Here is a 14,163-nt window from a genome sequence, read left to right on the forward strand (position 1 = left end):
AGGTTGGTCGGATGTGTTGTGCTGTTGTGGCAGGAGTTTCCAGTGCCCTCCTGGCATCTTCTTGTGTCTTCTTGGCATGGCCACTGGGACCACCTGCCTCTGTTTCAGCAGGAGCAGTGTGTCAGGGAACTGTGTTCAAAATCCACCTTTTGTACCCCAGAATGGAAATGAGTTCAGGTTGGATGTTAGGGAAAGGTTCTTCACCCTGAGGCTGATCCCTGGAGCAGGTTCCCTGGAGAAGTGATTATGAACCAAGCCTAACAAAGATCTAGGAATATCTGGATGATGCCCCTAGTCATATGGTTTATTTTCAGGTGGATCTGCAAGGAGTGGGGAGCTGGACACAATGATCCTCAGAGATCCTTATTTGTTAATGTGTGAGGAGTTAGTTTCCTGGGTTCCTTCCTTCCCATGCAGTTTTGTCACAGTCTCATTGCTCCATCTCACCGTACATTGTTTCTGCAGATCATGCTTCCTGATCACAACAGGACCTTTAGATGGGCCCTGTGGTCCCGTTAGAGGGGTCCTGTGGTGTTCCCTTTGAACTGTGGAGGGCCTGAGCCCAGTGGGAATTCTCTCACATCCATATCATCATGGGCTTGGTCAGCAGAGCTGGCTGTGTTGTTGAAGGCTGACCCTTGTGTCTGGAGAGAGGTGAACAGTGCTGTGGCCTTGCAGAAGCTTGAGGCTCACTTTCTGGAAAGAGAGGGACAGAAATGCCCCTGACTTTTGCAGGTGCAGTGAGTCTCAAACCAGGAATAGCTTTAGATCCTCAAGATGTGCTTAATGTCTGGGTGCTGCTCCTTGGCCTCGCTGCTTTCTTTCTGCTACCAGTGAGCACTGGTTGCTTTAACCAGGGACTCCCCCACATGATGTGGGGTTTTCCTCACTCCCATGTAGAGCTCAGGGTTTGCTGCATTTCTTCCAGTAGGATAAAGAATTCCACAGCAGAGTTCCATGATCATTTTTCTGGAAGACTCTCTGCTCTCCTTGCCTTGCTTGCAGAGAGATTTGCTGGCTCTGGTGCTTGAGAAGGATCCAGGGCCTTCCATTACAGTGCAAGGAAGGCTCCACTGTCCAAACTCAGTTCTGTATGGAGTCTGTGGCCACACTGGGATCTGCAGTTTTCCATACAGCCACAAAGAAGAAGAAACCACCTTGTATGGTCTTTGCTTCTGCTCTTCTGCTTGCCCCATCCAGTGTTCTGGTTGTCTTACCTCTGTCAGGGTCAGGATCCTCAGGCAGGAAGGTCACAGGCCCCTGCCCTTTGGTGTCTTTACCACATTCTTGGGCACCTCCAGGCAGTTTTGTGATGCTGTTGAGAGACATCCATGGTGTGGACGTGGTGTGAGTGCTTGCCAGAGAGAGGAAGGTTCAACCAGTGAGTGGGAGCTGGGCTGCAGACAACCCACCCCACTGGCAGCTTCCCTGTCTCATTTAGACTTTTTGAGGTGGAGTTTATAGCTTTGGCTGATCACTCTACTGTTAGTTTCCAGAGTTATTTTAAAAATAACTCCTCTCATTTATCCTTATAGCTTGGAAATAATGAGCAGAGACTGTGTTAGCTGACTTAAATGTGAAGCCCAACTCTTTCTGCCACATTCTGCAAGGTCTGGTGTTTTGGCAGCTTGTGCTCTCCTTCAGGCTGAAACTGATTTATGAAAGTGAGACTCCTTAGAAGGAACCTCTTTCTGTTGGATTGATCTTGAGCTTGATCAACTGCTGAGTATTCCAAGGCTTTGATGTCTATCAGAGACATTGTTTTAAGTGATACAGACACAAGAGGAGACCATTGTGAAATTGGTTAAATTTCACAGGAGCTTTACAGCTTTGTTCTACAAGAAAAATGTAATCTTACAATATCTCTCTGACTAGAGCTCTGATTTGAAGGTGATACTGCTGTAGTTCCACCTGGTTAATCAGGGCATGTTCTGCAAACTCTCCTGTCATCAGAATGTGTGCTGTCTGCTCTTTGCTGCCATGGTGCTGCTGGTCCAGTACTGATACCTTCGAAATATGAGGATTGGTTTTTTTTTTCTTTTTAAATCACTGTGCTTTTCTTTCATCTCACTGGTAGATTTATCCCTGTTTCTTTTCTAATGGGCATTTTAAAGTGGGTTGTGGCAATCAACTTTAAAAAGGGCATTGAAGCTGGGCTTTTTGGGGGAGTTCCCCCACTCAGAGTTATTTTTAACACTTCTGAAGCCTGGTGTTTGAAGTGAAAAGTTAGACATTTTGGCCATTACAAGTTCAGAGTAGAGCCCTTCACTCCCCACAAGCTGGGCTTGCTGCTTGGTGAGTGCTGGAGGTTTCCAGGTGGGATTGTTTGTGCAGTATACGGTGAAACATCAGTTTTTCCAAGTGGGGATCTTTGCCTGCATGCCTGCTATGGTTGTAGAAACATTTTCTTTGGACTCTAGAAGGAGACTGCCACCTCAGAGAGTTCTTGTGTTTGGCTTTTGAGGCATGAGCTGATTTTCTTTCCCCTTGCAGAGCCTGAGCAGTAGTGAAGGTGTTTGGCAGGGCCCCTGTGCACTGGGACAGCTTTTCCACTCTGCTTCAGGGTCTGCCCAGCAGCTGCTGCCAACACTCAGCACAAGGAATGCACTTAGGACTGCTGCAAGACTGAAAAAAAGCAAGTTAAGGGCACTAACTTCCACCAGGGAGCAATTTGGAAAGAGCAGGAACTTCTGAGAATAAACAGAAAGGGCTGATGTGATGGAGAGGGAGAAAGGAAGAGAAGATGCCTGGGAAAAATAAAAGCTCTCTTGTGCCCCAGGTGAGCACAGAGTCAGCTGGAGAATGAAGCAGAAACCTGCAGAAGTGTTCAGAGGTGGAGAAAAACATGATCCATGCAGGCTATGAGAAGTGACAGGTTATGACCATGGTGTGGTTTTAGTTTTTAAAATTCCCCTGTCACTACCTGCCTGTGGAAAAGTCACGCTCCCATGTTTTCACACACCTGCATGCTCTGTAAGATTTCAAAGAAGTGCAGTAAGATCCTGTGCATAGTCCAGAAGGGGAGGCACCCAGGGCTATGTAAAATAGCAGAAACTCTCCTGTCTGTAAGAACTGCTGAGGCTGGGAAGTGAGATGGTGAAACTGGGTCACCTCAGGCTCCAGGGAAGCCAGAAAAATGATGATGTTTCCTTTGGGAAGAGGCTGCTTATGGAGGGAGCCCACTGAGGTTCCACAGCATATGAGCCTGCAGTCAGGTCAGGTAAATAGTCCAAGGAAAGATCAGTGAGGGAAATAGTCCAAGGAAAAAAGCCAGGATTAGGTAGGACTTTGCCTGACAGCATGAGACAGGTAGATTGAAGGGGATGGCTGTGGAGTGAGTTGAGTATGCTTCCTCCAGAGAGTGGGCTGACATGTGGAACTACAATAACTAGTATAAAATAACCTGAAAAGAGACTAGACAGTGTCTCAAAATTAATTATTTGAGGATACACTCCTCTAGGGATTCTCTGGACTCAATAGAGAGGTTACTGAGCAACCAGGAGAATGTCTCCTCCATGGGTAATATTGAGCTGGAGCATTGGGAAAAACTCAGTGGCTGTGCTGACAGCACTGAAGGCATCTCAAAGTGACTCTATAAAGAGAATTATGAATTAGCTCAGAACAAACAAGGAAACAGAAGAAAGAATTTTCAAAGCAGTGTTTCCCTCAGGAGGGGCAGAGATGAAGGAGACCAAATTTTGACATAACTCAGTGGCATTTGGCACAGAACTACAGCACAGCATAGTAAGCTAAGGAGACAAAGCAGTCCCTTACCTTGAAGAGTGACTAATTCCTTAATATGACATGATTTTTAGTAATGTATGTTTTCAGACTAACTGATTTTGTGTTCTATCTGCACAACATCTCTTGCTGCCATTCATTCCTTTGTTTTTCCATATCCATTCTGTCTTCTCTTTAAAGAGCAGCCCAGAGCAGTTGTGCAGCCAACAACTGCTGCAGTTTGATTTTCCTTTTTTCCTAGCTAATTAATATGGTCTTCAAAGGAGTAGCTTGAGTAAAAGCTGTAAGTGGAAAGAAACAGTTTTGGAAAAGGACTGCAAATCTGTTGGGCTGTGTTTGGTTAGAGAAGTGTTTAAAATCTAGGAATATTGGATTAAGTGTTTCCATACTTTTGTAAAATGGAAATGACATTTCCATTACATGAACTTCCATCTCAAATCCCTTGGTTTGAGATGGAAGTTCATGTAATGGAAATGTTCAAAGCCAGGTTGGACAGGGCTTGGAGCACTCTGGTGTAGTGGAAGGTGTCCCTGCCCATGGCAGGGGGCTGGAATGAGATAAACTTTAAGGTCCCTTCTAACCTAAACCATCTATGATTCTACTATAATTGACATATAATTGGCTTTTTTTTTTTTTTTAATACTCTTACAATATAAAGAATATTTTATAGTAAAGTCAGTATTTGGGAATGTGATACTGAACAAAGAGATGTCCTGTTAATAATGAGCTGCTCCATTTGCACACAGCAAGGGGAAGTGGATGTGGGGTTTGAGCTGATGCCCAGGAGGAAATGGAGGTTTGTGTTTCAGTACTTACTGGTGGCTGTGTGTCCTTCCAGCGCTGCCCCACTGACAAGGCATACTTCATAGCAAAGGAGATCCTTGCCACAGAACGCACCTATTTAAAGGACCTGGAGGTCATTACAGTGGTAAGTGGGCTTGACTTTATTTATTTCCCCTTTTTTTTAGACAGATTTGTGGTTTTTAGGTTGGAAAAACTTGGAATTTCTTCTTGTGATGTAGCATAATCCATGAGCCAAGTAGCTGTCCCCTTCCTTGTTGCATAGCTCCTTCTGTGGGAGAGCAGATACCTTCTCTGGACTTCCAGCACTTGCTCCAGCAGCTGCATCCTGTGCCATCCTGATGATCTAGGCAAACTTTTGGTCTGAAAACTGTGAACAAGGAAAGCCTAAAAACAATTTGCAGGAGTCCCTTACCTTGAATAGTGATTAATTTGTTAATATTATGTGATTTTTAGTAATCTGTGTTTTCAAGCTAACTCTGATTTTGTGTTGCAACTGCACAACATTCTGTTTCAGTGATATCTGCCAGCTCTGCTTATAACCTGGCTGTCTTCTCTGTGGTTTTCCTTGGGAAGCTTTTAGCCTTGGAAAGCTTTTAGCCTTGTGCCTTTGGATCTGTGAGCAGATGACAGTTGCAAAGGGCATCGAACCCATGGGGGTTTGAAGAGTTTTTTTTCTTGTTTTGTTGCTTCTGTTTCTTCCTCCTCCTTTCACCAGAATAGACAAGTGAGTCCCAGTTGGGAGGGCAGGATGAATTTCTAGTTCATGTGCTTCTAAAAGAGCTTTTTTGTTCGTGAGCTCCATGTTTGAGCACTGTGGCTGTTGCCTTTCTATAAGCTGTTGTTTTCATTTCATTAAAGAAAAGCTTGAGTCCCTCAACGCTGCGTGGCCTCAGTGGAGGTGTTCTCTGCAAGCTCATTGAGCACCATCTCACTCCAATTCCTCCTACAGGCTTCCCAGCACTTCTCCTAAAAGAAGGGAGAATCCCTCAGAAAAATCTCAGAGGATTTTTGTAATATCCCCGTCCCTGCCAGAAGCGCTAAAGTGTGGAATGTGACCTCAAGGAGATGTCTTCAGCTGAGTGACTGGCACAGGGCTCCAGGCCTCTGAGAGCAGTTTTATCTGCGTGGAAGTGGCAGCAGCAGGGGCAGCCACTGGGTAACTGACTGTCACTCAGCTGTCCCCAACCATCCCATCATTGCATTCAGAAACAAGCTTGTGCCCAGAGCCAGCCATGGGCCTCATCTTCCTCATATTTGGCAAGGAAAAAAAAATCCCATCTTTCCATTTTTCATAAATTACTTCTTCCCTAAATACTGCTCCTTCCTTCCTGCTTTTTCCCTGTGCATACTCTCTCCTCCCCCATCACTGCAGGAGCAGGAATGTTCACAGTAACAATGCATTTCTGAAGCAGAGGCATTGATGGCAATTTCTGGGTTTGTGGCAGTGGTTCCGCAGTGCCGTGATCAAGGAGAATGCCATGCCAGAGGGCCTGATGACACTGCTCTTCTCCAACATAGACCCCATCTATGAGTTCCACCGAGGCTTTCTGAAGGAGATTGAACAGAGGCTCTCACTCTGGTAAGCGACCAGGGGAACCTTTTTGTACATCCTCACGTCAAAACCAGACTGCAGTTGATATTTCTGCATCAATGGAAGCAAGGAGAAATCTTTTATGAAATTAAAGCTATGAAAAAAGTACAAACTGCGTTGCACAAAGGCCACTTTCCAAACTTTGCTTTGTGTATAATATCCTGTAGTGGTATGACTTGTGCACCAGACTGAGGGTTTTGTAATCACAGAGTCGTTTAACTTGGAAAACACCTTTAAGATCATAAACTGTTGATATAATCTGATAATGTCTCTCAAGCCTTAGAGAAAAGAAGGAACACAAGATCAAAAACAGGATGCATGTATTTTTTCCACACCTTCCAGTTAATGAATCTCCAGGTGAAAATCTAGGAAAAATTTTTGTGAATAAAGTGGGAGTTTGGTTCTTGCAATGCAGTTTATTTCACAGATGATGTTTTTAGTATTTTAAACTTTGTATTATTTTCTCCTGACCTGACATTATGTTATATACAGCATAACTCCCTTTCAAGAGGAGGTGAATCAACATAAGCAAAGTATGAACAAAAAAAAAAATTCACAAAATCAAGTGGGGTCATGTTAGGACATTTACGTGGAGGTCTGAAACATAAAACTCTCAAATAGACTTTCACACAAGTTCCTTTCTAGTCCTTTCTCAGTTTTTTAAGCATGTCTTTATGTTTGCTGTTTTGTGCAGCATCCAAATTTAATGTACCAAGTCTTCAATCTGAACAGTGAAATAGGATATCAAATGCCTAGAGATTTTCATGAAATGCAAGGGAAGATGGAGGGAGAAAACAGGAGTTTCTTGATCCCCCATGTGTGTTGCTTTCTTCTTTCCTCCTCAGGGAAGGCAGAAGCAATGCTCACGTGAAAGGGGATTTCCAGCGCATCGGAGACGTCATGCTCAGGAACATGCGCTCTCTGAAGGTAACACAGCGTGCAAGACGTGGAGTTTGGGGGTTATTGAGGTCTTCTGTTTTGTTTTGTTTTGTCAAAGATCAGAGCTCGGGGTTAATATTTCCATTAATCACAGAATTCCAGGAGAGTTTGGGTTGGAAATGGCCTTACAGCCCATCCAGTCCCACCCCTGCCATGGGCAGGGACACCTCCCACTGTCCCAGGCTGCTCCAAGCCCTGTCCAGCCTGGCCTTGGACACTTCCAGGGATCCAGGGGCAGCCACAGCTTCTCTGGTCAACCTGTGCCAGGGCCTCACCACCTGCTATGGTCTGGTTCTTCAAATGATTAGAAATGCAAATGAGACCATATGGCAAAGTCAGTAGTATAGGCTTTTTAATAGTAAATATCAGAGAGAGAGGGAAGAGAAAGAAATAGAAAAGAGGAGGGGAAACAGAGAGGGACAGAGACAGATTAAAGAAAATATCACCACTCTGTGCATGCCCAGCTGGTCTTCTTTGGTGAGGATCCCCCCCAAAATATAGAATCCAAGGGATTAAAATGTGCTCAGGCCAGGTGGAATGCCCAGGTACCTCCCCTGGAGAGGGGCAAGTCTTACACAGTCTGTTGCAGCAGAATCACTTTGCATCCCCTGCAGTCCTGTGGTGCAAGGCCACAGGAATGAGTCTGGGGAGCACTTTGGGGGGTCTTTGATGGATCATGACCCCCCTCAGCTGCCTCCCGTGTGCATGTCCCATGGATGTGGCCTTCCTGGGGTTGGGGGGTTTTACAACTGATCCAGTTGCTGTAGGGGAGGATGGGTGTTCACTGCCTCTGACCAGATGTTTCACCACTCACCCAAAACTCTCCTCCTTTCTCCTTTGTTTGGGGGTTCTGTGCAAACCTGGCCTCTTGGCTATGGCCTCCCCCACCCAAACCAGCCAGGACTGATTTTCTGCTGGGTTTGGCTTTCTTGGGCATGCATTCTTTTCCCTCTGCTTTGTTTATTATCACTAGACCCATGATTACTGAATCATGGGTCTAATAGTGTTCCCTTTATCTTACCAAGGCATCTCAACTCTCAGTCCAAAGTTCCAGTCAGGCATCTTCAGGGAGGGCTGGGCTTCTGTGGCTGTAGCTTCTTTATACAGTTTGTCATAACAGGCAAAAGGTTCCTAACAATGTTTTTAGCCATGAGCTGTCAGATTCTAGTATCTGACACCACCCTCACAGGGAAGGATTTCTTTCCAATATCCCATCTAAACCTTTTCTTTTTCAGTCAGTCTTGAAGTAACTTGCAAACAGTTACTGTTGAGAAACAATTTTAGAAGAAAACATGGTAAAATAATTACAGGAAGGTTTTGTATCACTGTTGCTTATTTAGCCACCTACATTTACTTTGATAAGAGGTGTTTGTTGATTATTGAGCAGAAAACAAAGAAAAGTTATTTATTTCGCTCCCCTATTGAGACCTTCATTCACAAGGTTATTTAATTTGAAAACATACATATATTTTAAAAGCAGAATCATTTCTTCTGAAATGAAGTCAACTTTATTTGGAGCAGAGTGCCTGTGTAGGACACTTACATTAGTGCTGCAGTAGTGGAGTAATTATTTAATTAAAACCAGTGGCTTGAATGGGAGTGCAGGAGTGTGGGACTGCTATTTCCACCACCAGCATTTGGTATTCCCAGCAGGCACGGGCACAATGCCATACAACACCTATTTTGACCTTGACTGGGAGCTGCCTGCCACTTCCTCTACTGATGAAAGACTGCTCTCCTTTGATCCAAGCCACTTTTTGTCCATTTCCCCAGGAGTTCACCAGTTACCTGCAGAAACACGACGAGGTCCTGACGGAACTGGAGAAAGCAACCAAACGCCTCAAGAAGCTGGAGATGGTTTATAAGGAGTTTGAGCTGCAGAAGGTTTGCTACCTGCCCCTCAACACCTTTCTGCTCAAACCCATCCAGAGGCTGATGCACTACAAGCTGATCCTGGGGAGGCTGTGCAAGCACTACACAGCAGAGCACCGGGACTTCGCCGACTGCCGCAGTGAGTGAGCGCCCAGCCCTGCCCTGCTGCAGCCCCTCCCCAGGCACATCCAAAACCCTGCCTGTGCCCTGGCAAAACGAGAATTACACACTCACAGAATCTCACAATGGTTTGGGTTGAAAGGGAGCTTAAAATTCATCTCATTCCCCTTCCACTATGGACAGGGGTAATTTTGCTAGATGAGGACGCTCAGAGCCCTGTCCAGCCTTGCCTTGGACTCTTAGGTTCATTATTTTCAGTTATGTCTACTAATTCAATGTAAGTGCTTCTTTTTGCTGGCATTTCAGGAAGTGGTTTTCTCATGATGGATCCAATACTTCAACCAAAACTGGAAAATTAGTCCTTTTCTTGTCTCCTAGCAGGGAAAGAAAGAGTAGTTATTTTTACAAACTTTTTGTCATTTAGATGTAAAAATGTGACCAAAAAATGCTTGTTTTGCAGCATCAGAAGCGTGTGTAGAAAATTCCATTAATGACCAAATAATCTTTGGCAGAAATAGTATGGTTTGATTTTTTTCATTTACTTTCAGTTACATGGTAAATACTTTTTGTTTAAGCAAAATCTCAGATACACAATGATCTCCAGAAGCGTAGGAAATGCTGTGAAGTCACTTGCTCTTTTTACCCTTCTCTAAAATACACTTAAATTGGCATTTGGACTGGGTGATCATTGTAGGACCCTTCCATATGAACCATTCTGTTCTAGAATTGGCTATAAATTTCAGGCCTAAATTTCAGATCCAGTTTTGCAGGGTGAAATAGGTGGGCTGGGTTGCTCTGCTCTGGTCCCATTGGTACTGTTCTCCTCACAGATGCCCTGAAGGAAGTCACAGAAATGACCTCACAGCTGCAGCACAGCCTCATCCGCCTGGAAAACTTCCAGAAGCTCACAGAGCTGCAGCATGACCTGATTGGGATAGACAATCTCACAGCACCCGGCAGGGTAAGTGCCTCTGCTCAGTTTTTAGAGCCTTTGTTGGTTTTGTCTCCAAGGAAGTGCCTTTGAAGCGTGGATTTGCCATCACTGCCCCTCTGGTCTATGTAAAGGCTTCATGTAACTGTCCCTTAGTGAATGCCATGGATGATGGGGTCATCACCTTGGTCATATTCTGAGGAATAGATCAGGAAAGCTCCTGCTTAAGCTCTGGCTGCAGTTTTGTGTTTCCAGTACAGATACTGGGTGTACTGGGGTGTGGTGCTCTGTGTGTGAGTGGGAGCTGCTGTGTCCTACTGGAAAGGGACTCCCAGCTCTGCTTGTGCCTGCCTGCTGCAAACTCAGAGAGCCCAGGGATGGTGAGAGCCACAGCACTGGGCTGAACTGGTGTGGGTGCCTCTGTATTAGAGGAGTTTGTGCAGGTCCTGCCTGGTTTTTTGTTTCTTTGTTTTTGATAGATGTACTGGGCATAAATACAGGAGCATCGCATGTCCTTTGGGGATGCTATGGCAGTCACTGCAGTGGGATGTAAGTGTGATAGGTGAACTGCTGGTGTCCAACAGGAATTCTGCTCCTTTCCCTTCTCTTCCTTCACTGATTTAAATGCTGGCTGCAGCACGGAGCTGATTCATGTCACAAAAAAAGGGAAGGAAAGTGTCATCGGGCCTCCAAGAAATCTGTTAGTGGCCATTGCTGGGCACCAATCAACATCTGTGTACTCTGGGATGAAAATAAAATTCCCTCAAGTCAGGAAAGATAAAACATTGTTTAACTTTTTCTTTCCCACTGCAGGAGTTTATCCGGGAAGGTTGCTTGTACAAGCTCACTAAGAAGGGCTTACAGCAGCGGATGTTCTTTCTGGTGGGTGTTGCTCCTGACTTTTATAAACCCAAAGTCTTCAAGCTAAAGTTGTTGGGGAAGTGTGTTTTCATGTGCTTGTGTTGAAAATCAGCACCTGAGACTGAAAGCTCACTCTAAGCAATGTTTTTAGAGGGTGTGGTTGTGGCACTACTCTCTGCTCAACTTGGTTCCTTAATGGTACAGAGTTTTAACCGAATTTAAAAAATTAAAACTAAAAAAAAGAGAGGCTGGAAGGGTAGTTGGCCAAACTGACTGAGAAATGGCATTTTTCATGGATCTACAGTGGCCTTTAAATAACAGATTTTTAAGGAGATGTCAAAAAATCCTTGGCCCTGCTGCTTTCAGAACACTGATTGTTCTCTTCCTGCCTTTCCAGTTCTCAGATATGTTACTGTACACAAGCAAAGGGGTCACAGGGACAAATCAGTTCAAAATCCATGGACACCTCTCTCTGCATGGCATGTTGGTAAGTGGTTCCATGTTGCACCACAGGGTTAAGGAAATGGCTTTGCCTAAGGCAGGCTGAGGAATTCCTTCAGGCCACAAGGACCAAAGCCACAAACTGCTCCAAGGCAGGTCTCAGCAGCATCTGGACCTTGATGTGTGTCAAACAGAGCTTTCTTTATCTGCAGGTGATGAGTCTGTTCTTCCACATTAGCAAAACAGCTGGAGCACACCCTGTTGCCCATTCATTTTCACAGTGCTGTGAGAGGCTGATCTGGAAACAGGGATTTATTTATCCTGGTGTTTTGTCCCCCTGCACACACCTGGGGCATGTAACCAATCCTTCTGCCTCCCCACCCCTTTTCTAACAGGATTGTTCTTTCTGTCTTTGGTTTGCAGCTGATAGTGCTCGACCCCCCGGTGAGTAATGAGCCAAATCTGCTCCAACCCTTCCTTTCCCTGCCCTGCTGGAAGTGGTGCTGTGCCCCTGCAGTAGAAACACACCATAGATTTTCATATAGAGCCAAAATAGACTTGAAAGTAGCTGGTATTCATCAAAGAGTTGCTGTTCTGCACTTCCTGCAGCCGGGCTGGAATCCTGTTTGACTCCAGTCCCAGCCAGCACAGGACAGTTTTAGTGTTTGTTGGTGACTGAGCACTGATGAGAAAAATCTTTCTTTTCCTGCAGGTGGAGGAGAGTGAGAATGAATGGTCTGTCCCACACTGCTTCACAATCTATTCTGCACAGAAAACCATAGTGGTGGCAGCCAGGTAATCCTAATTTTCCTGTGGCTTTGATGGATTCCTTCTCCAGAAAGTTACTGCTCAAGTGGTGCAGAGCCAGAGGGGTGTTTCATGCATCCTCTGGACTTCAAAATTAGCCCAGGACTCTTCACAGCTCCTTTTTCAGTGTTGATTTTTGGGAAGGAGTAATTTATCCTGGGCTGATCCCCAGTGTGGGCAGCAGGAAAGGGATTGGGATTCTGCCCCTCTGCCCTGCTCAGGTGAGACCCCAGCTGCAGAGCTGCCCCAGCCCTGGGCCCAGCACAGGAAGGAGCTGGAGCTGTTACCTGTCAAAAATAAAAATTGCTGCTAGGCTTAGACCACGTGTAGAATTTTCAGTCTAAATTAAAAACCTTCAAAAAAAAGAGGTGGTTACCAAAACAAAGAAATATTGTGTCTCTCTCTAAGGCCAAACCTTCCACTGTTGCATCCCTGTGGATACAGATACACCTTGAAGGCCTGTGCAGGTCTCACCTTGTAGGATCCTGGCCAGGGGGAAGGAATTTTCCTCTTTCTCTGCTGGGTTTTAGTGGCTTGAGATGTCAGGTGCTCTTTAAAAGATGGGCTGTGCTTCAGGCTGCCATTTATCCTTCAAAAAAATCATGGCTCATATCCCCCATCTCCAGAATTCCTCTCCTGACCCCTGCCAGCTGTCTGTTCATTTTATTTGCTGTAAAGTCCAAGTGTTTAATTTTTAATTTAGTCTTGTTTCAAGGCTTGACTATAGAGGTGGAGGCTGTGTGGGGTCAGTTTCCTCTCTGGAAAGCTCCTGCTTTGGAGGAATTCTGATTTTGGTTTTATTTTTCTAATGGAAGAATACTGTCCCTTGTTTTGGGCAGTGACCTGTGCCTTCAGCTCCCAGGCACAGCTCTGGGCTGGCAGGTGCCCATTCCCACTGCTTCCCTTGCAGTACCCGCCTGGAGATGGGCAAGTGGATGGAAGACCTGAACGTGGCCATTGAAATGGCCAAGAAATCTACAGAGAAATCAGAGATGCTTCTGGAAAACTCCGTCTGCAGCCGCTCCAACAGTAAGTGGTGCTCCCTGCCTCCTCGAAAGCAGCAGTTCTCCTGTCCTTTCTGCTTTTCCTTTTGGGAGTTGGATGACATAAATGACATATTTTCATAGTTCATATGATAATGGAGAATTAATTGGGCTTTGGTTTTAATCAAAAGAGATTTGCTTGTCTTCCTAGATTGATGTTCAAGGTAGCTTTAAATGCAGCAGAGATGCTCCCATTGCAGAGTTGTTAATTTTGTAAGGTCCCTTAGTCACCCTTTACATAGATTTTTCTCAATTTAACTATGTGGTGAGTTTTTTGGTCCAAAATGTAATTGTCCCTTGAGGTCAGCTTTTACAGCCCAATATTCCTGTGCCTGTCTGGTGGTGTTATGGCTGTGCTGAAACATGGAGTATTTTTTCTTGGAGACCTCTGTTCTTTTCCTTGACTGAAGATGAAGTGTGGTCATTTTTGTTTGTTGCACGCAGCACTGACTCAAACCACTCAGATTTTATTCTAGTGGAAAGTGTCCCTGCCCTTGGCAGGGGGTTGGAATGATGAGCTTTAAGGTCTCTTCCAACCCAGACCATCCTTTGATCCTGTGAGTCAGCTGCCCCAGGCAGAACCGAGTGATGAAACCCAGACTGATGTGCTCAGAGCGGTGTAGGAGCTGTGTAACCAGTTCAGCTGGACATACTTCAAACTGGACCACGGCAAGAGAAAACCGCCTTTCTCAGGAAACCCAGCCTCTCTTGCTTTTGCATTGCACAGTTTTCTTAAACCACTGCCCAATTCTCCTCCCCCAGGATCCTCTGATGAGGTCTCAGTAGAGCAGGAGTCCGAAGATGACATTCACTCCTCCCGTAGCTCCTTGGACAGGCAGAGCCAGCACCGTGCCAACACCACGGTGCACGTGTGCTGGTACCGCAACACCAGCGTCTCCATGGCCGACCACAGCGCGGCCGTCGAGGTACCGAGGGCGGCCCGGCCCCGCTCCGTCCCTCCTGGCCCGGCCCCGCCTCCCTGTCGGCCTTGGCAGAGGTTCTGTGCCCAGGGA

The 14,163-nt window shown here is 45.6% G+C and overlaps 1 protein-coding gene across 2 annotated transcripts in view; it reads left to right on the plus strand.

Annotated features, from left to right (window-relative positions):
- Window positions 1–14,163, plus strand: part of FARP2 (FERM, ARH/RhoGEF and pleckstrin domain protein 2) — a 70,317-nt gene that overhangs the window by 49,569 nt on the left and 6,585 nt on the right. For both annotated transcript variants that reach the window (XM_041416316.1, XM_041416317.1), the window contains exons 15-24: window positions 4,580–4,669; window positions 5,991–6,124; window positions 6,982–7,063; window positions 8,849–9,086; window positions 9,898–10,028; window positions 10,812–10,880; window positions 11,257–11,346; window positions 12,013–12,095; window positions 13,018–13,136; window positions 13,913–14,076. In XM_041416316.1, coding sequence (XP_041272250.1) covers window positions 4,580–4,669; window positions 5,991–6,124; window positions 6,982–7,063; window positions 8,849–9,086; window positions 9,898–10,028; window positions 10,812–10,880; window positions 11,257–11,346; window positions 12,013–12,095; window positions 13,018–13,136; window positions 13,913–14,076 — 1,200 coding nt within the window. The remainder of the gene's footprint in view (window positions 1–4,579; window positions 4,670–5,990; window positions 6,125–6,981; window positions 7,064–8,848; window positions 9,087–9,897; window positions 10,029–10,811; window positions 10,881–11,256; window positions 11,347–12,012; window positions 12,096–13,017; window positions 13,137–13,912; window positions 14,077–14,163) is intronic.

The sequence above is a fragment of the Onychostruthus taczanowskii genome, unplaced genomic scaffold, assembly GCF_017590055.1.
Source record: "Onychostruthus taczanowskii isolate IOZ18803 unplaced genomic scaffold, ASM1759005v1 scaffold51, whole genome shotgun sequence".
Classification (NCBI taxonomy): Eukaryota; Metazoa; Chordata; class Aves; order Passeriformes; family Passeridae; genus Onychostruthus; species Onychostruthus taczanowskii.